The sequence below is a fragment of the Muntiacus reevesi genome, chromosome 20 (genome assembly GCF_963930625.1).
Source record: "Muntiacus reevesi chromosome 20, mMunRee1.1, whole genome shotgun sequence".
Taxonomy (NCBI): Eukaryota; Metazoa; Chordata; class Mammalia; order Artiodactyla; family Cervidae; genus Muntiacus; species Muntiacus reevesi.
Genome location: NC_089268.1, coordinates 29,912,231 through 29,934,823, shown reverse-complemented (window position 1 = coordinate 29,934,823; position 22,593 = coordinate 29,912,231). Strand labels below are relative to the sequence as shown.

At 50.2% G+C, this 22,593-nt stretch overlaps 1 protein-coding gene across 1 annotated transcript in view; it reads right to left on the bottom strand.

Annotated features, from left to right (window-relative positions):
- The window catches only part of GABBR1 (gamma-aminobutyric acid type B receptor subunit 1), a 28,944-nt gene extending 15,031 nt beyond the window's left edge, over positions 1 to 13,913 (bottom strand). The window contains exons 1-11 of the mRNA XM_065912379.1: positions 13,789 to 13,913; positions 13,288 to 13,372; positions 12,413 to 12,616; positions 11,481 to 11,666; positions 10,096 to 10,116; positions 8,409 to 8,569; positions 4,918 to 5,052; positions 4,490 to 4,660; positions 3,326 to 3,427; positions 2,831 to 2,896; positions 2,198 to 2,389 (exon numbers count right to left, since the gene is read on the bottom strand). Coding sequence (XP_065768451.1) covers positions 2,198 to 2,389; positions 2,831 to 2,896; positions 3,326 to 3,427; positions 4,490 to 4,660; positions 4,918 to 5,052; positions 8,409 to 8,569; positions 10,096 to 10,116; positions 11,481 to 11,666; positions 12,413 to 12,616; positions 13,288 to 13,372 — 1,323 coding nt within the window. The 5' untranslated portion in view covers positions 13,789 to 13,913. The remainder of the gene's footprint in view (positions 1 to 2,197; positions 2,390 to 2,830; positions 2,897 to 3,325; positions 3,428 to 4,489; positions 4,661 to 4,917; positions 5,053 to 8,408; positions 8,570 to 10,095; positions 10,117 to 11,480; positions 11,667 to 12,412; positions 12,617 to 13,287; positions 13,373 to 13,788) is intronic.
- Positions 13,914 to 22,593: the final 8,680 nt, after the last annotated feature.

Here is a 22,593-nt window from a genome sequence, read left to right as displayed (position 1 = left end):
CATGCCACAACTAAGAGTTCGAATGCCACAACTAAGACCCAACATAGCCAAACAAATATTTTTAAAAAGAAGTATTCCTAGCCAACTCATTAGATACCAGTTGTGACAACCAAAACTTCCCCTAAATATTGCAACCTCTGATTGAAAACTACCACACAACCAGGCCTCAAAGTGTGGCCCCCAGACCAGTAGCATCAACATCCCAGGGAACTTGTTGAAATGTATTAAGTTCCAGTCCCACTCCAGACCCACTGAATCAGAACTTCCAAGGGAAGAGCCCATCATGGTTCTGATAGAGGCTAAAGTTTGAGAACTGTTGATCTAAATGCAAGGCATTCCTTACAGAGTGAAGGCAACTCCGCTTCTCTTCTAAATCTCCTCGGTTCTGGGTCATAGGCTCCATCCTTGCTTCTGATCCACTTTTCTTGGTCCTATCTGATCCATCTATAACCTCGTGTCGAGTTAATTATTAAGATGGCTTTTACACTCTGAAAAATCTTGGCCTCTTCATCTGGCATTTTAGGCTACCAAGCAGGCCTAGCAATACCTCTAGTCCTCAAAGGCAGGCACCATCTTTCTCTAGAAACCAAAAGTCAGAAAAAGATCCTCCAACTCAAAAGCCCAGGGGCCTATATACCCCCATCCAAATCCCTGCTTCCTATCAGGGCAGAAGGGGCAGAAGGCACTATTGGCAGGTCCTGGGCTCAGGGCACCAACCAGCTTTTCTGGCTTCAGTTACCACCTCCTCTACTTCCCCAAGGTCTCAGGACAACTCACCTCTCAGGTGCTCTACATGGAAACGACCTGGCAGAATTTTTCTATCATAATTTTTCAACCAAGATCCCTTGAAAATGTCACAGGACAGTAACCATGATTAAAGTACACATGGCAACTGACCCTTCCATCACAATCCACTGTCAGAATAAACTTCCTGAATCTTATCTCTCTCTTGTTCAAGAACTGTCATCTGCTAAACAGTGTTAGCTGGTATAAGGGCAAGCCTTTTAGTGAGACTTCAAGGTTTTCCATGGGAGGTGACAGCAGATGGTTTGGAGTTAGAGATTCAACTAGAATTCAATTCCAGCTTCACCACTCAGCAGCTGGTGACCCGTGATAAATCAGTTAACCTCTCTGAGTCTCAATTTCTTGGTCTATAAGATAGAAATGAAAAATCTACATCAGAATATCACTATGAGCATCACTGAAATCATTTGTCTAAGCTCCTGGTTTACTACGTAAAAGTGATTATTACTACAGCAATTTAAAAATAAGGTATTCTTGAGACTGCCGTGGCAGTCCAGGGGTTAAGACTCCACACTTCTGATGCAAGGGGCATGGGTTCAATCCTTCATCCAGGAATTAAGATCCTACATGCCTTGCAGTGTGGCCAAAAAATAAAAAATAAAAAAAGATATTCATGTGATTTTACAGTCAGTCATGCACTCCTAGCATGCTCTCCAAGGCAGGTATTCCAGATCTGGGGCTATATCTGTATAATAAGCAGACACACAGGTTTCCCTATCAAGCTCAGCCAAGATTCTCATACTCATTAGTACAGTCCTGAACCAGAAAGGAGGCTCCCCGCCACACCACACCCTACCCATTTGTGCCCCTCACCTCTAGGCTGATTCCCACATCAACCAGTGTGTCTTTTAGCCCAAGGTCCGTCACTAACCAGCTATCTGGGGCTAACTGATTTCAAAAATCCCTTCTGCATTTAAAATTCTAAAAGAGAATCATTTTTTAAAAAGTATCAGGAGCCAAGCTAATTGAGTACCAATCAAGAGTGAATACTAAGCAACTCTAAAGTGCTCTAAAGTCACCAATAAAATAAAACGAATTTTTGCCCAGAAACAGCACTCCTATAAAGGTGTGCTTGCAGATCCAGCATCTATATTGTCATTAACACCTCTCCCTCATTTGACTTCTTGCCAACTGCTCCTTGTTTCCATGGTAACAGACCTGCAACTCATCAGGGGCCCACTGAACGTACCACTCTCTTAACTCCCTCTTTCCTGCCCAAGGAAGTCACAGCAGAGGTGGAATCCATAGGAAACGTGATGCATAAATTGAGGGTGAGCAGAGGCCCCTTGCCCTCCTAAACTTCCAAGCCCCATACCTGCTCCCCTCACCTAAGAGACCCCCTCAGGCCCTTCCTCCTGCCCAAGGGCCAGCTTCTAAGTCCTCACACACTCACCATGTTGGAAATGCTGCGAGTATTGGCCGGGTTCAGCATGACTATCTCAGTGGTGATGTGGCCCTCCACCGCCTCGGTCATCTCGTCCACTGTGCAGTTGATGGATGGGTCATAGATCTTGAACCAATTGTCAGCATACCACCCGATGAGGAACCAGACGTACTTCTTCCCAAAGAGCCGCTCCTTGTACACCTGAGTGCAGAGGAGGAGTGGGGCTGGGTCTTCGTTTCATTTCTTTGTCTTATCTCACATAACACTATTCAGCCTCTTCAGATTCAGAGAAAAGCAGAGCATTGAAAAAAGTAATCTACAAGTCTGGGGGTAATAGGGAAGGTTCGACTACTTCTCCTTCTAAGTGTCTCCCAGCCTCTATTTCTGAGTGGCCTTTTCCAGCCAGACAGGAAAGATGAGATTCTTCCGTCTCCTCTGGAAACACAAAGTGATAGGAAAATGAGACCTGGAGAGTGTCATGTGTGTGAGAGGCCAAGACGTGGAGTCAGAGCCTACAGACAGGAATTTCATATTAATCCTATCCTCCAATCATTTGCTCAGAGAGGCAGAGAGGAGAGCCCAGGAGACACCCAAGGCAAAAAGCCCACTCAGCGCCCCTCCTTTCTCAGATTCCAACTCCACCTCACAAAAAACTTTTCGGGCTTCAGTCTCGTAGAAAAGTCCCACGATGATCCGGGCATCCTGGCGCTATGGAATGGAGAGAGAACAGAGCTCCTGAGGGATGCAGGAAGGGGCCAAGGCAAGCACTTTCACAGATTTGACTTCCTGTCCCAAGGCGCTCAGTGTAGGGTTCTGTTCGATGAGTAGTGGATAAATGTCAACTACAGGATGAAGCTAACCTTCCCCGGGAGATGCTTCTGCCTCGAAGAATCAAAATTATGTGACTTGATGCAGGTGTTAGCTAATGCTACGATGGTAATCAAATTGCAATAGATTAATGTACCAAATCAACACATTGCACTTCTTAAATTTATACAGCATTGTGTGTCAATTATATTTCAACACCAAAAAAAAAAAAAAATCCAACCTGTCCCTACCTGCCTCTTTTCCCACCCACCACTGTTCCCCCTCACCCAGACCCTTGTAGACTGGGCCCACCAGCCCCCACCATCCCACCTTAAGGTTTTTGACGGGCACAGCTGGATCCGAGAAGAAACTCTGACGGAAGGTAATCTCAATTCCAGCCTCCTTCACCCGTTCCTCCAGGTCGTCCAGAGTCTTGGGAGGGAATGAGGAACAAATAGAGAAAGCAGAGGGTGCACAATGGAGTAAAGCCTGGAGGTGTCACCTGGGGACCACATACTCAAAACAAAGGAAGAGTGATTCTGAACCTCCCTCCAACAGCTCTTTCCCCAGTGGGGAGAGTTTGAAGGAGAGCTTCTGGTGTCTTAGGACATGGCTTCCTATGGGAAGGTGCTTGGTGAATCCCTCCTGAGGCTCTGCATCCAGTGAAGTCACCCCCATCACCCCACTCCTGCCTGACAGCAAAAAAATGGGTAAAGGAAAACAGAAGAACCAGGAAAAGACAAGACAGGGTCTGGTCTAGGCAGGATGATGTCAACCTCAAGAGGCAAGTGGGCAGACAGACAAAAGGATCAGAGAATGTCCTGAGTCACTGAGAAGGCTGGGGGAGGATTAAAGAGTCACCAAACACGAAAGTGAGCAGAGGACCCAAAGAATAGAATTAAAGAGAGGGAGCAGACTGTCTTCTTCGGGGTAAAGAGCCAGATATTTCCTTTCTACCCCCCTAAAGTCTCCCCTTTCCCCCTCCTCCTCCTCTCCTTGCACGTCTGCACCTCCACGTCAATTACCAACCATGTGCATGCATGTGTCTGTCTGCCTCTCTCTTCTCTCCCTCCCCCCTGGCTCGCTCTCTATTCCCTCTCTTCCCATCACACATGCCCACCACCTCCCCTGGAGTGCCTCTGGAATCTACTACCTCCCCAAGTTCTAGTTTCATATTCTCTCCCTTATCTTACTTCAATTTTAAAATGAACCTACTTTAATAGAACTGGGTTGCTTGGAGTCTGTCTGTCTGGGGGATAGAGCATCAAAGCAGGGGAAAATTAAAGATCCTAAAATCAAAAAGTTGGAGAGGGTCCTGAAAACTCAGCTGGTTCACTCCTCTAGTTACAGGAAGAACATGCACTTAACCCACTCAGAATGTGTCCTTTCTCGATAAAGAACAAAGGTCTTCACCCCTTGGCAAAAGGAATCCCATGTCGCATCCCTCTGGGCTGGCATTTGAGCCCAGGCCCCCATCACCCAATCCATCCTCACCGAGGTGAAGACCTCGGTGGTCTGCTGGATGGTGGCGATCTTCTTCCAGCCCCACTTCTCGAAGAGTTTCACCCGGGTGGGATTGTGGAGTGTGGCCGACGGGTGAGTTCGGAAGAACGTAGGAAAGCGTTGTCGGTTCGACAGGGCCGGTGAGCTGGAGCCGTAGGAAAGCTACGAGAGGAGGGACAGCCTTCTGTCCCAGTGTGTTCCTGGCAGCCTCACTAAGAGAGCTCCTTCCACCCTTCCCTGCCTCTGGGCTTCTCTCGCTCACTCTCGCCAAGCCTCCCTACTTCTGCCCAAGGAGAAGTGATTCTCAAAAGCCCCCTCCGTCAGGGTACCCTTTCACTCATCTGCCTTCCATTCCTCCCTCTTTTGTAAACGGCCCCAGAGGGGACAGCCCCACCTCTGGCCCTCAGGGTCCTGCATACCACAATGAGGTTCCACATCCTGGCAGCCTCAGCCACGAGCGTGGAGACGGAGCTGCAGCCAGGCATAAGGATGATCTTGATGGGGTCATTGTAGAGCAGCTCGTACAGGTACTTGGTGGCTTGGCCCGGGTCACACTGCAGGAGGGCGAGGATGGAGGGGGTGATGGGAGGCTCCCCCAGGGCTCCTCCCCTCCCTGCAACTCCTACTCTCTTCTTTTCCCCAACAACCTAGTCACTTGCCTAGTTACCCATCCCCCTGCTGAATCTCTTTTCTCATTATCCCCATTTCTTCTCTTTCCTGAGTCTCCTTTCCCCTCATTCGTGAAACATCCTTCTCTGCCTCCCACCTGGCACCTTACCCACACCCTCTCCTGCACGCCCCCTGCCAGTGTGCATGCAGACACTGCCTTTCCTCCTCTCAGCGCATCCTCAGACACCCCCTAGCCCACCTTCCCTCAACGACCCCTCCCTCCTCTTTTCCTTAGGTTTCTATGCTCCAAACACCTGTGAGTAGAAGAGTCTGCAGGAATATGAATAAATTTCTCCCCAAGTCCCCAGACAGCCTCTTGAAAGCCATATTATGAAAAGTCCTCCCTCACCTCTGCAAACTCCCTCTCCCACCTGCTATTTTTTTTTCCTCCCTCTTCTCTTTTCAGGGCTAGAGACACACAAACAGGAGAGAACAGGGACAGACCCCCAGGGGGTCCTGGCTCAGTGGATTCATGCCCTCCTGCTGGGCTCTGACATTTGGCGGTGCACTGGGAAAAAAGACATTCAGGGACGGAAGGGGGTGGGGAGAGCTGGGGAGAATAAATAGAATGGGATGCTTGAGAAACCAGATGCTTTTATGGGTGCCTGCAAGAGAGGGACAAAGCTGGGAAAGTAAACAATGCAGAGAGCTCGAGGGGCAGGGGCAGAGGGGAAGTGGGGGAGGAACAGCCAGCCGTGGGGCTCCCACTGCCTGTTCCCCTCCTGCTGAAATATGACATTTCAGAAGCTGCTGGAGCCCCAAAGGAAGGGGGGAAGAAATGGAAGCCAGTGGGGAGCCAGGGCAGAGGGGACAGACAGGAGGCACAGTGGACTGGGGAGGGTGATGGAGGGCAGGGCAAGTAGAAGGAAATAAAGAAGGCCCCCTAGGGCCTGCTCACTTCCCACTGAGGCCTGACATTTGGAACACTGTGGGAAGTTGGAGAAGAGGGAGTCAGGGGAGGCTGGCCCATAGAACCAACTCCCTGCTGCCCACCCAGGCATACCCCTGCTAAGGGCAGTGCTCAGCGCGTGCTCAACTGCATGTTTTGAAGGTTCTGCATCCCTGCCACTTGGGCATCTTTGTGTATCTTTACCATCCTCACATCCCAGCTTCCTGCATCTATCACTCCAGATCCTGCCCCCAGCTTCTCCCAAAGGTTCCCAGTGGTCCTCCCTTTCTTGTCTGAGGGCAGGTTATTAAGAACCATGAGGACATATAAGAACACATAAGATACAGACAAACAGGGCAATGTACAGGACCCTAATGTCTTTCCTTCTGTTTCCTGTTTCCTTCCCTACCTTCTCTGGCACTCCTTCCCCCTTCCACACTCTATCCATCACTGCACACTCCCTTAGCCACATGATTCTCACCCTCTCCCCAATAGACCAGATCTGTCTTCCTCTCTCTCCTCTCCTCTCTCTCCCAAGGAGCAAAGATCCGGATTTGCGGGCAGGAAACGACACATTCCAATTTATCTGCCTTTTCATCTCCCCCCTCACTGCCTCTGCTATTTTCTCCTCCATCTCCCTTCTCTCAGGTCCCCATCTGCTCCCCAACACCTCCAAGGAATCACCTGTCATGGTGGATGAGTTGGAGCTCACACCCAGGGCTCCCCTAGCTCCCCACGATCCCTTATCCCAAAGCCTGCACCCATCCCTCCCTGTCCCTCTCCCCAGATTCCCATTCCCATAGCCAATTACCACTCTTCTAAACTGACTCCTCCATGGAATCCAATTCTCTTTCTCCTCTTGCCTCTCCTACACTTACTAGTTCTTTCCCTGTGTCCTGCTACCCTTCCTATAGGCATCCTGGGGTTAGCCAAATAAGATTTTTATTGGTGAAAATGCAGACCCTTGGGACTCATCCCTGACCGAGGAGTTAGAATCTGGATTCATAACAAACTTCTCTGGTGAGGCTTAGGTACACTGAAGTTTGAGAATCACTGTCAAAGTGTCAGAAGAGATTCAAAGTTCCAGAAGAGTCCTTGTACCCTCTCCTCCTCAAGCATCCCATCTTCAACTCCACCTCTGCCCCCTCCTCCCTCACACAGGTATTTCTAGGTGTACACTGCTGTTCCAAAGAACAACTATAAATGCCCAGTCCACCCCAGGTGAAAGATCACCAGGTGCTCACCCACCCCTGTGCTCTTTCACTCTCCCCCAAACCCTTAAGTCTTTGGGGCCTTCTGGGAGAGATGATAGATTTGAAATCCCAAATCGCCTTGCTTGCCTGGGCTACATCCTCCCCCATACTCCTAGTCATTCATGTGGAGGTTGGGGTGGGAAAGGAATCTTACAGCACTATCCCCTACTACCCCTGGACCTTTCCCCCTCTCCCAATTTCCCCTCTCCCTAGCCCTACATTCCATTTCCCTTCTCACATCTTAAAAGGCCGCAATGCTCAGGGAAGGCAAACTCAAGAGCGAAGTTTCCCAAGACACCCCAGGGTCTCAGGCTGTCACCACTCCTCTTGTTGGCCCCCCTCCCCCACTGCCATTCTTTCCTGTTCTTTCTCTTCCCTGCATTCTGACTTCTTGCCATCCCCATGCTCTTGTGGGGGCTCCTGTGTCGATCTCTAATCCCATTCATTTTCCTAGCGCCTCTGCCCATCTCTTGACCATTAGCCTTCCTGACTACAACAGACCACAAAACAATTCCACAATCCAGGAATCCACAACAGGATTGCAGATGAAGGGATGAGAAAGAGTCAGGTGGGGACCCAAGCTTCCGTGCTGTTTGTTGTGAAAAATAAACTAGAGCACTCAAGTCCCTCAAAATTTTCCTGATTGGGTCTCTATTCCTTCCGCTCCAACCTGCTGCCAAGATTTACCTTGTTACCATGGTAAATGTAAACCCCTGATCCAGCTCCATTTCCTCCATCCCCCAACCCACCCCAGGGTTAGTTTACTCCCCGGAGGAACCAGATCGGCTTGTTCCCTAAATCCATCACCAGTTTCTCCAGGTACCCCCGACCTAGGCACTTCCAGGGGTCTCGGAGAACAGAAGGGTCTGCCTTGCAACGTGATTAACCACCTCGAACCCCTAGACCCTCATCTTGAACCTCCAGCCTCTGCCACTCTCCCCAAGCTCCCACATCCCCCGCCTATCTTCAGCTAGTCACACATGGGAGGGGTCTGCCTGGCAATCGCAGAAGCTACTCAGACTAAGGCACGTGCAGCAGGCCCCCTGCCCCACCCCCACCCCCCACCACCCCACCTACCCACTCCCCTCTCCGGGGCTACCTTGCTGTCGTGGTGGATGAGCTTGAGCTCATAGTCCGGCAGGATGTCCCTGCGGCTATTCACGTCCTCCAGCGCCATCTCCACCGCGGGCTGGCAGGCCTGGCCCCCCGGCCAGCCCCCGCTCATGGGAAACAGCGCCCCGATGTACACAGCGCGCCGTTCTGAGGAGGGGTGCGGAGGGACCCGCGGGTGAGGCCGCGGGAGATGAGGCGAGTGGGAGGCCCGCACCAGAGTCACCCCCGCCACCCCCAGGACCACCAGGAGCAGCAGTGGCCACCCCACCCCGGGAGAGGGGGCCCCCGGACCCATGGCAGGGGGCGGGCGGGGGGAGGGGGTGGGAGCTGCTTGGGGAGGGGGACGAGCTCAGGGTGGACACTTTTCCTGGGGAGGGCTGCTGAGGGGCTGTCGGGGAGGCGCCTCCATCCCTGGTTTTGTGCGGAGGAGGGAGATAGGGTCTCGGGAAAGCAGGGAAGGTTGGCTTCCTACGGCCCCCACGGCTCTGGCTCCCGCCACCGCCGCCGCCACCGCGGACTCTCCTCGCGGACTGACTGACCGACCGAGGGGAGGAGGAGGAGGGAGAGGCAGGGCTGGGAGGGGGCTCTGACGTCACGGGCGGCGCGCGGCGGCGGGGAGGGGGTGGGGGGGCGAGCTGGGGAGGGAGGGAGGGGGCGGGGACGGAGGCGCAAGCGGCTGAGGGAACCACCGTCTGAGGGGAGGGGAGGGGAGGGCGGCCGAGACCCCCAGGGTGAAAGGGACGGACGGGGAAGGCGAGGGTCCCAACCTAAGGGAACGTTCGGGGAGGAGGAAAGAGGGGAAGGGGTGTGCCAGGAGGGCAGGGTGGGCGGAGGGAACCGCGGGAGGCTGAAGCTTTGAGGGGCGAGGGATGGAGAGGCGAGGACGAGAGAGGGACGCGAGAGAAAAGGGGCTGGCGCCTGAGCGTCTTAATGGGGGTGTGAATAGACGGGGTGAAGGGCTGAGGGGTGGGGGAGAGGGTGATGGGAACGGTTGAGGAGAGAAAGGGAGAGCTGGGCGGGGAAGAGGGAAGGCTGGGGTAAAGGGCGTGGAGGTGGGGGGTGCGGATGATGGGGACAGAGGAAGGGAACACGGAGCTGGTTGGAGAGAGTCTGGACAGAGAAAGGGTGATGGGAGAAGGACCTGAGATGAAAGGAAAGGGAACGGGCGTAGGGAAGGGAAGGATGTGGGGAGGCGCTGAAGGTAAGGGAGTGAGGCCCGGCGGTGGGTGAGATGGGTGGACGGGGCTGATGGAGTCAGCAGGTGACATCCTAGGACGGGGGCAGGCAGGGAAGGGTTCCAGAGAAGGTCGGAAGGAACCCCACCGGGGTAGGCGAGCTGGACGCTCCGGGTCTCCCAGCACTCTGCCGCCCCCTGCTGGGGCTCTGCCATTTGGCAGAAGCGGAGTCTGGAGGAGGCGGAGCCGAGGGGGGTGCAGCCAGGCAGGGAGATGGGAGGGACCGCAGCCTCGCAGAAAACCGGGACTGGAGGCTGGAAACAGGTAGGGAAAGAAGGGGCCGGCCGCGTACTGGGGACTGGGGTGAGTGGGGGAAGGTGGGGGAGGAATGGGGAGGATGAGAACCCACAACCTAAGGGGCAGAATCCCTGGAGGTGGAGGGTGAAGAGTGAGGGGTAAGAGGATTGCAGTGCACGCGATGAGGGTTTCTGATCTCACCTGAGTGTGGCGTTCGATTCACTGGCAGCAGGAAAGACGGGGATCAGAGAAGAGTTACCAGTGGCGCCCAGCTTCCCAGGCCTGATCCCCAGCCCCCTCCCACACCTGTCCATGCCGAAGAAGACCGGGAGGGGAGCAGAAGCCTGCGTTTCTGAGGGGAGGGTGCCTGGGAATAAGAGCAAGTGGGGCTGTGGGTCAGGATTTGTGGTTTTCTTCTTTTATTTTTCAAAGGACAACAGAATTTGAGACAGGAGTGCCAACAGCTAAGACAAGGGCAGATCCTGGTTTTGTGGAGCCTAAATATTATAAAATGTGGGGGTCTCTCTTTAAGAGAAAAAAAAATTACAAATGCGATTGACTTGAAGCTACTGCTGTTAAAATATCTTACTTTGGCAATTTTTACAAAACCCTGTGACCACGTGAACACATTATTAAACCCTCTACGTTTTTCTTTTTGAGCACAAGAAGAGGCCTGCATAAGTAAGGAACCCTGGAGCTTAAATTTCGTTAGCGTCATAGTTAATTCATCCCTGGATGGGACTCCCACTTCCCAGAATGGAGTGGTAAACCACAAACAGAGTAATTTAAGTGAGAAAAGCCAGGTCCAAGCATCTCAAAAGGCAGAGGGTCTATAAAGGTAGAGGAAGCGTGAGGTATGCCTGCATCCCAGGAGAGAAGATTGCAGAGGGAGAATCTGGGAGCCCAGGAAAGTGGGAAGTTTGCAGAGCCAGATGGAGAAACAGGTGATGGACACAAGACAGATTCCCTTGGGGAATGATGGGGGTTGTCTGGGAAGTATAGAAAAAGACTGTCCTCTTCCTTCCCCATCCCTGGATTGTCCTTAATGTTCTGACAATTCTGCCCCCACTTTGAAGTCTTTTCATTTTTATCCTGATAATTTTCCACCCTGGATATTCTTTTCAATCTTATTAATTTTTCTAAATATGACATATGGTTTATTGCTGAACCTTTACAATAATTCAGGCATATAATGAATGGAGAGAGATCAAGTCTAGAAGAGGATCATGCATAGGAAATGTTAAGTTTAGAGAAAGGGACTGAGGCTGGGGGAAACTGTAGTATTTGAATCTTAAGAAGGGTGATGGAGGGTGAGATTCATAAAGGAAAGGAGAAAATGTGAGACCCAAGGGTTGAAAGCATGGGGAAGATATTAACAAGAGAAAGGTAAAGGAAGGAAGCCCTCAGCAGAAAGTGGAAATGGGGAACTTCAGGAGGAAGTCTGAGGCAAGTGGATGGAGAAAAGAGTGGAGTGTTCACCTCTGCCTCCCCAAAGCACCCTGTTTTCCCCACCATCCATTCCCACCCCGCTCCCATCCTCTGACAAGCGTCCTCATCTGCTGCATGCAGGCAGCTGTTCCCCTCACCCTGGCAGTGGGGCTTGGGGGTGCTCCACTGGCCCTGACTACAGATGCTCCGGGAGCTGCCCACCAGATGAAAGTCGGGGTCACATCGGAAATCCACCCGGGCTCCATCCAGAGCTGGGAGGTCCCCACCCGTCAGGAAAACCTTCCCATTTTCCAGGGTCAAATAAGACTTGGAGCAGATTCGGACTGTGGAGACAGGAAAATAAAGAGAGAGGCGAGTTGGAGAAGGCTCCTTCCCCTTAGAGAGAGGGAGGGGGCTCAGCTTTGAGTTTGAGTCCACAGCGTCTTACTCTGCAGGAAATCAGGTATTAAAAAGATAGCTTCTCTAGTTTCCAGTCCTCCCTTAACCCTGTAAGCATCTACATTCAGAAAAGAAACAGCATTTCCATCATAGGAACCCAAGATGGAGCTATAAGCACATAAAATGGGATCTCTTCAAAGTGGGCGATTGTCTGGCTTTGAGATGTGTAGATGTATGTAACTTTAGATGCACAATCAGATTTGCCTTATTATAGTTGGCTTATACTCCTGTTAAACTGGGTTTTAATTGCGGGGTGACGGGGGTGGGTGGGTGGGTGTACTGGTCTCTCCACTGGAGACAGGTATTCCAAAATGGGATGAAATCACTTTAGAATGTTTTTGCATAAACTGTCACTGGTAATCCTCAATAGACTAACTCACAAGATGAATACCCAAGTTATTTCCTCAAATGGTCAGTGGCCTAATGAAGGATGAAATGAAACCTGCAGGCTGCTAACTTTACTGCCTGCAATTGCACACAGCAAAGTCCCTCTTACATAGGAGTCACTCCATAAATGTACTTGTGAATTTAGTTACACTGGATTTAAAGTGCTGACTTGCTAGCAGTGATGCCAAGTTTGAGGCAGGAAGAATTGGCTGGAAAGGGGGAGGGGCTTAGAGAGGTTACTCACCACAGCGGCTGGGCGTGTCCATATCTGTCCAGGAGCCGTTGGCCAGGCACTTGCGCACCTTGGGCCCCACCACCTCGCGCTCCCCCCGGCACACATACTCAATCTCATAGTCCACGGGCAGGAAGTTGATAGCCTTCACCTGGTCCCGAGTCAGGCCCCTATACCTGATGCCCCCTTCCCAGGGCGGGTGTATGATCTGGCAACCTGAGGGGTGAGTCCATAGGGAGAGGGAAAGAGAAGGATGGTGGGGGGAAAAGGCAGAGTCAGCAGCCGGAGGCAGGGGATCGTAGGGCGGGGTCTAGGGGGCAGGTGGAGGACAGGGGCTGGGATGAGGTGCTGGAGGGTGGGAGAGGGGAGGAGTAGGGAGCCTTGGGCTAAAGGGCAGGCGGAATGGGCCAGGGTTAAGGCTAATCGGGGAGCCCACAAGTGGAAAGGGAAGGATGCTGGTTGGGGTAATGGAGAAAAGTAAGAAATCATGAAAGGGTATGGTATGCAAATGAGTTTGGTAAGAAAAGGCTAAAGGAGAATCTGGTTGAATGAGGATGAGAGAAGGGTGTCTTCCAAGGCCACCTGGGCAGCAATGTGGGACCAAGGAAAAAGCGGAACTGAGGAAGCAATGTGGGCCCAGGAAAGAGGGGCGGGGGTGCAGGAAACAATGCGGGTCACAAAAGGTGGCCTAGTGTAGTAATAAGGGGCAGAGAAAGGGGGTGCTAGCTAATAATGAAGGGTGAGGGAAAGGAGGTCAGAAGTAGTAAAGTGGGGCTGAGCAGACGGGGGTTGCCAGGCCCCGATGCCGTGTAGGGGAGAGCAGAGGGGATGCAAGGAAAGGGGGAGTAGGGTGGCGGGGTGCCCGAGGTCGCCGGAGAAGGGTGCACCTTCAGACGTGGCGTTGGGGGTCTGCGCCCCGCCCGCGCCCGGGGGGCGGAGAAAGAGCGGCGCCAGCAGCAGCAACAGCAGCATCTGAGTGAGAGGCGGCCGTGAGGATCGGACCCGGGAGGCGGCCTGGCCTCCCTCCGGTCGCCTCGCGGGCTCCGACCCGGCTCAGCCCGGGGACCGGGAGAGCGCCCCGCGGAGGAGGCGGGGGCGGAGCCCGGCGCGGGGTGGGGGGAGAGGAGGAGAGAGAGCCTGTCCCCACCCTCCTCCAGCCTCCCTCGGCCCCCCCACCCTCCCGGGACTCCACCTCTCACCACCTCCTCTCCCCGGGCCCCGGCGGCTCGCCCGAGCCCGGCTGCCCCGCGCTCCCCGGATCGGCCGCCTCGCGGCTCCCGGTTCCCTTCCCCGCCGCTCCTCCTCTCCTCCGGCCCCCCGGCCCCCGGCTCGTTCCTTCCCCGCGCGCCCCTCTCCAAGCCCGGCCTCCCCCGGGCCCTGGCTCTTACCTCGGCGCGCCGGCCCGGCTCCCCGGCTCTCCCGGGCCTCAAGGCCCCAGGCCCGGCCGCTCCTCCCAGCTCCCCCCTCCTCCCTTGCTCCACCTTTCCCTCCTCCCGACCCTCCTCCCCGCGAATCCGCTCTCCAGCCCGGCCAGGGTCTCTCCCTCCGGTCTCACCTCCCCCAAACCCCACCCCCGTCTCTCCTTCCCTGGGGCGGCGGCGGCCGCGGGAGCGGGGAGCCGGGAGGGAAGGAGGCGGCGCCGGGGACCGGGAAAGCTCCCGGGCGGAGGGAAGAAGGAGGGTGCGGGAGGAGACAGGGCGGGGGGAAGAGGGGGAGACCGGGGAGAGGGCACCTCCCACAACCCAAACCCCGGGAGCCGCCCCGGATCCCGGCCCCGCCCTGGACCGCCCACCGCGCTGGGGGGCGGGCGGCGGGGGAGCGGGGCTCGGAGGTAAGGGAGAGGGGCGCCTGTGCACCCGCACACACGCGCACGGGGACCCGCGGACCAGACCACTGGGAGCTGGGGAGGGGGCGAGGGGGCCCGAGCCAAAGGCCGAGGAGCTGGCGCTGAGACAGGGAGCCTGGGATGCAGGTGGAGAAAGACGGCTGCACAAAGAGAAGCAGCCCTGGTCAGGGTGAGACGGGAGAGGCAGAAGCCGAGGACCAGGAGGAGGACGAGACGGGTGGGAGAGAAAGGAGAAGCCAGGGTCAGACAGCGGAGGTGCGGGAGGGGAGGGGGTGAAGGCCGGGAGCCACCTCAGCGCGACAGGAGTTGTTGGATGGAGAAGACGGAGGTGGAACCCAGAGCGGCTCCGTGGGTCCAGCAGCGAGGCTACTCGCCTGCCTGGGGAGGGAACGCGGAGGGAGGACTGGAAGCAAAAGACGGGAGGGTAGCGTCAAGGAGAGAAATTAAAGTAGGAGGGGGGAAAACAGACAGAAAAAAGACCAGAGAATAAAGAACCTCCAAGTGGGAAAAAGCCAGCATTATCTCCGCTCCAGCAGGGCCTAGCAATCAATATTTCTTGACTAAGGAAGAACTGGGCGCTCTAGAGACAACGGGGCAAGTGCAGGCCTTTTGACAGTTCCAGAGGCTCCAAGCTATTGTCTAGTGGAGGAAGAAATGTGCATGTGTGCACGCAAACGTGTGTATATGGTTCATGGGGATAAGTTTGGGCTGCCCGAGGAGACAGAAGGCTCTTTTGTGGGGCGGGGGGAGGAGGAAAAGGGGAGGGATTTCTTTCTGGCTTGTCCTGGGAAGGGGTGGGGGAAAGCTAAATACTATGAGACTGATTAGAACTGAAACTCTCAACCTTCAACCCTTCAAACATCTTGTCATGAGTCCTTTACTGTGCTGAATTGAAACTCATAAAGGAAATAACCTACCTACACACAGAACTTAAAAAAAAAAAAATGCTTCCCTGACTGTAGCATAAGAAAGGGGAAAAAGAGTAATTTGTAGTAAAAGAACATAAACAGTATTTTAACGTGTGAGTGTTGAAGTCATGGCGAAGTAGGCAGATGCTAGGCACTTATCCATAGAATCACAGGGCTGGAACTGCTACAAACGCCGGTTGATACAGGTGCTGAGTCGGTGACTCAACTACCTCCAGCGTGTTGCCATCAATGAAGTGACTTAACAAAATGTTGAACAACTCTTGGTAGCAAAGTCAATCTTCCCTGAATTCACACAGAGCTGTAATTGCATTCCTAGAAAGTTCATTGTATATTAAAGCCACTTTTTTAACTGTATTAAATTCTAGGCTCAGATAATTAAACACATGTTATCACCTACATGAAGGTCCTAGGGGATACTTGAGAATCGGGACGAAGGACAGCTTTTCACTGTGCAGGCTATGCTTTGAAGGATGTCTTAGTCCCCTGCTGTACCCATTAGGGCCCTCGGTAGCCCCCTCCATCGCTTACAAAAAGAAAGCCCACAACTTTTCAAACTGTCCTTTAGGGAGTGGTTGAGATCCCCTGAGCTACGAAAAGGGCAGAAGAGAAGAAAAGAGAGGGGCAGGATTTCTAACCTCTCAAAATGATAGCAACCCCTCCTCTAAAGATGTGCTGTTTATTCAGCAAGGCAGAATCAAAAATGTGGGTGTCAAGTTATTGGCAGCAGCAAAAAAAAAAAAATCATATGAGAATTTTCCTAGACTGCTTTGAAAGAAGAGTTTCCTAACTCTGCCCTGTCTATGGGCTAGGTCAGCTGTTTGGTCCCCATGCTCTTTCTTGGTCCTGGCAAGGTTGAGAGCCCATAGGACACCTCCCCTGCTCCCAGCAGGGCCTTCCTGTAGGGGAGCATCTCAGTAGGAACTCTCCCAGGAGCCCACAAGGTCCTCATCTAGTCTTTCTTTTCTTTTTTGACAAATGCACAGCTTGTGGGATCATAGTTCCCTGACCAGGGATCAAACCCAGGAACTAGACAATAAGAGCACCAGGGAATTCCCTAATATCTCATTCTGGAAACTTGTCTCTGTTTCCCTGAAGTCCTGAGTCCTTTGCTACACTGAGGAGGGTGGAAGGACGGAATCCCCCACCCCCCAGAAAAGAGGAGTCTAAGATTCTATGGAATTGAAGATTATCTTAGTGATATTTATCACCACACTGCTGATGCTAGCCCAGAAAGGAAATAACTTTAACTTAATGTCCAAATCACAGAATGTTGATTCAATAAATTAGAATGTTGTTCATTCAAAGGAATAGTTATAAAAGCATGTTTAAAAGAGTGTTTAATGACATTTACATAGGAAAATAAGCAAATTTGGGGGGGAAGCAGAATACAAAATGTGTACAATTGTGGTATACATGTGTTTAAAAGCTGGAAGAAAATACATCAACATATTAGCTATGATTACCTCTGGGGCCATAAATTATTAGATACATTTTTTTGGTCATATTGGTTCAATTTTTTTTCAAATGTTTTACAAGTATTACCTTTATCATACTTGTTTTTTTTTTTTTTTTTAATCTTCAAAAGCACATTGAAGCAGTCTAGCCAATATCTGTTATTCAATGGGCAGAAGCATCTGAGGATGTGGAGAGAGGCTCCAATTATATTTATTATACAAACCACTCACCTTTTTCCACCAGTAGCTGCAACTCTTCCTTTCACACCTTTGTATTCTCTAATATGGCTTCCCAGCTTCCTGGCCCATATTCCTCAGGGATTTACTGAGGTCCTTCCCCAGTCACAGCTGAGTATCCTAACCCCTCCTCCCCACAGTCAATCCTTCCTTCTTCCACATCCAGCTCAGAACTCCTCTCCTCCAGAAAAGTCCTTGGACCTGATTCCAACCTTCCATCGCTCCTGTATTCTTTATGCCTTTGGCAACACCACCTCTTTTCTCAGTTTTGGACTATTTTTTTATAGAGACAGTGGAGTTCCCACTCAGATTAACTGAGAATTTCCATGACAAATTACCTGACCAATTTCCATATTCATTTTATTTCCCATATTTCCAGTTTCTTTCCTCTCATCTGCCTCATGTTCTGTCCAACCCTGAGAGGAAAAGGCCCAGAACTTAACACCTCATAAGCCCTAAAAACATATTAACCAAAGTAGCTCAGATAATTGATAATTTGCTAGATGCTTTCATGGGGCATCTAATATAATTTTCACACAACCATGCAAAGTAGATGGCGATGTTTTAATTTTGTGAAAGGTGAAAGTGAAAGTCGCTCAGTCGTGTCTAACTCTTTGCGACCCCATGGACTAAACAGTCCATGAAGTTCTCCAGGCCAGAATAGTGGAGTGGGTAGCCTTCCCTTTCTCCAGGGGATCTTCCCAACCCAGGGATTGAACCCAGGTCTCCGGCATTGCAGGCAGATTCTTTACCAGCTGAGCCACGAGGGAAGTTTTAATTTTGGAGCCAAGTAAACTCTGATTTAGGGAAGTTAAAAGCAAATCAGAGGATACTGCGCTACAAAATCAGCAGAGCCAATATTTGAATTCATTTCCAAAGACTTTCCAGCGCATCCAGACTTAGTTTCAAGGCACATCTCTCATTCAACTCTCACCCAAGGCATTCTTCATCAAAGATCACACTGCATTTCAGTTCTGTCTTCCCATCTGAAGCAGCAGCAGTGTGTGAAGGATGTTTGTACCCTCTTACATTACCTTCAGGCTGGGTTTTCTGTTCTGCACAGTTCTTGCTGTTTAGAAAAATGTATAGGACAAAGATGAAAAATTCAAGCACGAGTTACTTGCATGCTGGGCTTCACTCAGGCATATACAGGGGAATCCAATCAGGAATTCACAAAACTTCACTGAAATTAAAAAGCCATATTGTAAATGTCTGGCCCAGTACTTACCTCCCATACCCACAAGATGCTCTGAGGTCATGGGGACCACTGTCTCTCAGGAGCTCTGGGCCAGTAGTAACCAGATTATAAGGGTGACATGGTGAATTACCTCTGCAAATAATTTCTCCATAAATAAGCCCTTCTCTAATAATGAATGAACACAATGTAATGAAATACTAGGTCAACCTAAGCAATAACAAAGGCGGTGGTAAGTTTGTCTCTTTTATAAAAGGTGTATGAGATCAGGTTAGCAGATCTAGAAAATATTCTGTTCTCACAAACAAATCTAGTAAGTATTTCTACTCCTAGAACTACGAGATGATTGAATTTTTAAGGATTTTAAGATAAGGAAGTATGATGTTTAATTAAATATATACAATTAAGTATATACACCAGGTATGAATAACTGCACATAATCAATCATACCATTTCAAAACACACATGCATCAGAATGCATGTATAAATTGGTTGGTAGAGATTCTACTTGTTCATTTTGTTGTAACAGATTTCTCTCTTCTAAAATGTCCAATTCACATATCTATCATGATTCTCACTAGTGCTAAGCACTCTAGGACACTCAGTTCAGTTCAGTTCAGTCACTCAGTAGTGTCCAACTCTTTGTGACCCCATGAACCACAGCACGCCAGGCCTCCCTGTCCACCACCAACTCCCGGAGTTTACCCAAAGTCATGTCCATTCAGTCGGTGATGCCATCCAACCATCTCATCCTCTGTCATTCCCTTCTCCTCCTGCCTTCAACCTTGCCAGCAGGGTCTTTTCAAATGAGTCAGCTCTTCGCATCAGGTGGCCAAAGTACTGGAGCACGCTAGGACACTAACCAAATAATATTCAGAGTAAAAAGACATCACCCAGATTTTTCTATTAGAAACCACAGAATGTTGAAAACTCCATTATTTGATATGTATATCCAGGTCTCAAGCCCATAATAAGCACAATTATGTTTCTGCAGTAAAATGCATGACTCTTAATACTAGGTCGAGTAAAGACCATAAATAGCTTTACCTCTGGCTTTGCCACAAAATGGAAGCAAGTCAAGCCAGGTTTTGCCACCAAATGAGTTTAGAAACAAAATTTTGGTTTTCAGAGCATTGTGGATTTTGGAATTACAGAAAAGGTTGTGTGGAACCCATTATATAAGTATGAGAAAATATTTATAAATATATGGGTTTTTTTGTTTGGTTGGTTTTTGTTTTTTTCATTTATTAGATATTTATTGAGCATCAGACACTGTGCCAGGCAGAACCCTGTCACAGTTCAGGTAGTTTTTAAAAGAGTTTTATTTTGTGGAAAGCAATGAGTGGCTGCATAACAATACATAATATATTTTAAATACGTGCACTCCATCTGGCTGTAATAGTTTCCTTAGAAGTCATCTGAACTAGAAATATATGTTTTTAGGAGTCAAATGAATATATCTGAGGCAACAAACTAAAACTAATTTTTTATTATTTTTTAATTTTTATTGAAGTATAGTTGATTTACAATGTTGTATTAGTTTCTGGTGATTCAGTTATGTGTGTGTGTGTGTGTGTGTGTGTGTGTGTGTACATACAGACTAGAAATTCTGCTTATGGAAATACCGTAGAAACAGGGCTTCCCTGGTGGATCAGTCCATAAAGAATCTGCCTGCAACGCAGAAAACCTGAGTTTGATCCCTGGGTTGGGAAGATCCCCTGGAGAAGGAAATGGCAACCCACTCCAGGACTCTTGCCTGGGAACTCCCATGGACAGAGTAGCTTGGCAGGCTACAGTCCATGATGTCACAATAGTCAGACATGACTTAACGACTAAACTACCACCACCATGACGACACCATAAAAACACCATTGAGGATTTCCATAAAGGCCCTATATGGAAACCATGACCCTACTACAGTGGGGCAGATGGGTCCTGCCCTGGTCCAGAGAATCATATCATACCACTCAAATCCTAGCAGAAAGAAAGCCTCGAACAACTGTGAAGCAAGCTCTGCTTTTAGCAACCTAGAGTAAACAAACACCTGCTGAGTTTTAACTCTTCCCTATTCTTCCAAGACATCATTCTGAAATTCTAAAAACCAGCATGACTCATCCACACCTTCAGATGCTTTCAGTATTTATTACACTTACAGCAGCATGGAAACATAATACCTTATTGGTGTATCATTTACAAAGAACTCACATTATTTCTCTGAATCCTTTCAACTGCTTCAGTGTGGAAATAGCTCCATTGTCAGATGAGAAAACTGCTGCTCAGAAAGTTTAAATGAACTCCCCAAGGTCACACAGCCAATAAATAGCAGAACTGGGTGACAAACCCAGGCCTTAGGTCCTTCCTTCTCTCACTCACCATGCTCCAACCAAGCTGGCCTGATTGCATTTTTTGTGTGCTTAGTTGTTCAGTCATGTCTGACTTTTTGTGACTCCATGCGCTGTAGCCCACCAGGCCCCTCTGTCCATGGGGGTTCTCCAGGCAAGAAAACTGGAGTGGTTGCCATGCCCTCCTCCAGGGGATTTTCCCAATCCAGGGTCGAACCAAGGTCTGCTGCACTGCAGGCAGATTCTTTATCGTCTGAGTCACCAGGGAAGCCCAAGAACATTGAGTACGTAGCCTATCCATTCTCCAGGGAATCCTGCCGACCCAGAAATCAAACCAGAGTCTCCTGCATTGAAGGCGATCCTTTACCAGCTGAGCTACCAGGGGAGTCCTCTTCGTGGCCTCTGTTGTTTGTCAAAGACCTTGCAGGTATTGGTGAAATAGGTACTTTCTTCCATGGGCCGTAATGGTGACACACCCTCCATACATGTAGGTCTTTCCATCCTATAGTTCCAGGATCATAATAATAGCATTTATTGTATTATTAACAGTTTGGGGCTGTATGATTTACTTAGACTGTCTCACTTGCTCCTTATAACATTCTCTGGTATAGATATCATTTCTGTTTTTATAAGCTAGGAAAATGAGAAGCAAATGAATTTAATAATCTGCCCAGTGTCTCACACATGATAAGCTGAGATCAGAACATCTGTTTATCTGACTCCAAAGACCCTGCTCAGCCTGATGACCTGCTGTGGGAAGCGTTTTGAAAGCACCCGGGGGTCTGACTCCCTGGGAGTCCTCTGTGTATCAGCCATGCTGTTGTGGATGAAACCACTGGAGCAAACATTACATGAGTAAGATTTCTGTTAGGAGTAGATTCACCCAAGCATAGATAGAGCCAGGGGATTGGCAGGAACACAGGCAGGGTCCCTCTTCAGGAAGACTTCTCCAGTATTTTCTGAGATGTTCCCTTTTAGCTATGGGTTTCCTAGATGCTCAGCAGTAAAGAATCCACCTGCCAATGCAGTCAACAAAGGTTCTATCCCTGGGTCAGGAAGATTCCCTGGAGAAGGAAATGGCAACCCACTCCAGTACTCTTGCCTGGGACAGAGGACTGTCCATGGGACCGTCCATGCAACACAACTCAGCAACTAAATGACTTGTAGCGATATCTCTCTTTAGTTGCCTTATTTGCAGATGCTGTTATGCGGTCCATGGTGCTGGGATGCCCATACCCTTCCTTTAGCTGCATAGCCCATCCTAGTTGGATTAGTAAACTGAAGCTTGCTCACCAGTATTAAGCCTGGCAGGATCTCTGCTCATTTCCTATCACCCTCAAATTTCTTCTAATGGCATTTTAGGTATAATTTCTGGTGCGTTTATAAATTTCCACCCACATGGCAGCACTCATGGTGTCCATGTACTATGCTAGTACAGTAAGATGCTACTGGAAAGCTGGTCCTCCTGCCCTTTCTGCTGCTCTTAAGGAAGGTGCCCTTCCAAAGATCAGTCTTCTTGGTTTTATTCTAGGATGCTGCTGTGAAATAGGGACAAAGGTAGAGATCTTCTCTCTGTATCTGGAGCACATTTCTATTCTGTCTCTTTAATTACAAGTAGGACAGGGGAAGGGGACAAATAAAAAGAAGATGGAGACCCAGTGGACCTTGGGAAAAGGACTGGTGACCCTGTTGCCCCTGGTTGCTGTCAAGCAGCCGGCAGGCAAGACAGGGTGTCTTGTTTCATCCTCCTCTTGTGTTCACTGTCCTAAATCTGAGAACAGTCACCCTTTGAAGTCTCCCTCCCTAAACCCAAACCAACTGAAGCCATTGTGGGGAAATTTTTAAATAGCAAGTATCCCTGAATTTCCTACCCTCTTACCAACATGTTACTGAGGGGACTGGGGGTAATGACGTAACTGCTGTTCTAGGGGGCTAAGAGGAAAGGGCACAAGCTAAACAGGAGATTAATGTGGAGGGAGGAATGTGGATGTACTGGTTGGGAAGGAGGATGAAATGGCTCAAAAGAGAAGCACAACTAGGATGGGCTGCACACCTACAACTTTCTTTTTTTTTTTTTTGGCCACCCACTTGGCACGTGAGATCTTAGTTACCCCACCAGGGATTGAACCTGCACTGTCTGCATTGGAAGGTGGTGTCTTAACCACTGAACCACCCAGGAAGTCCCCGACC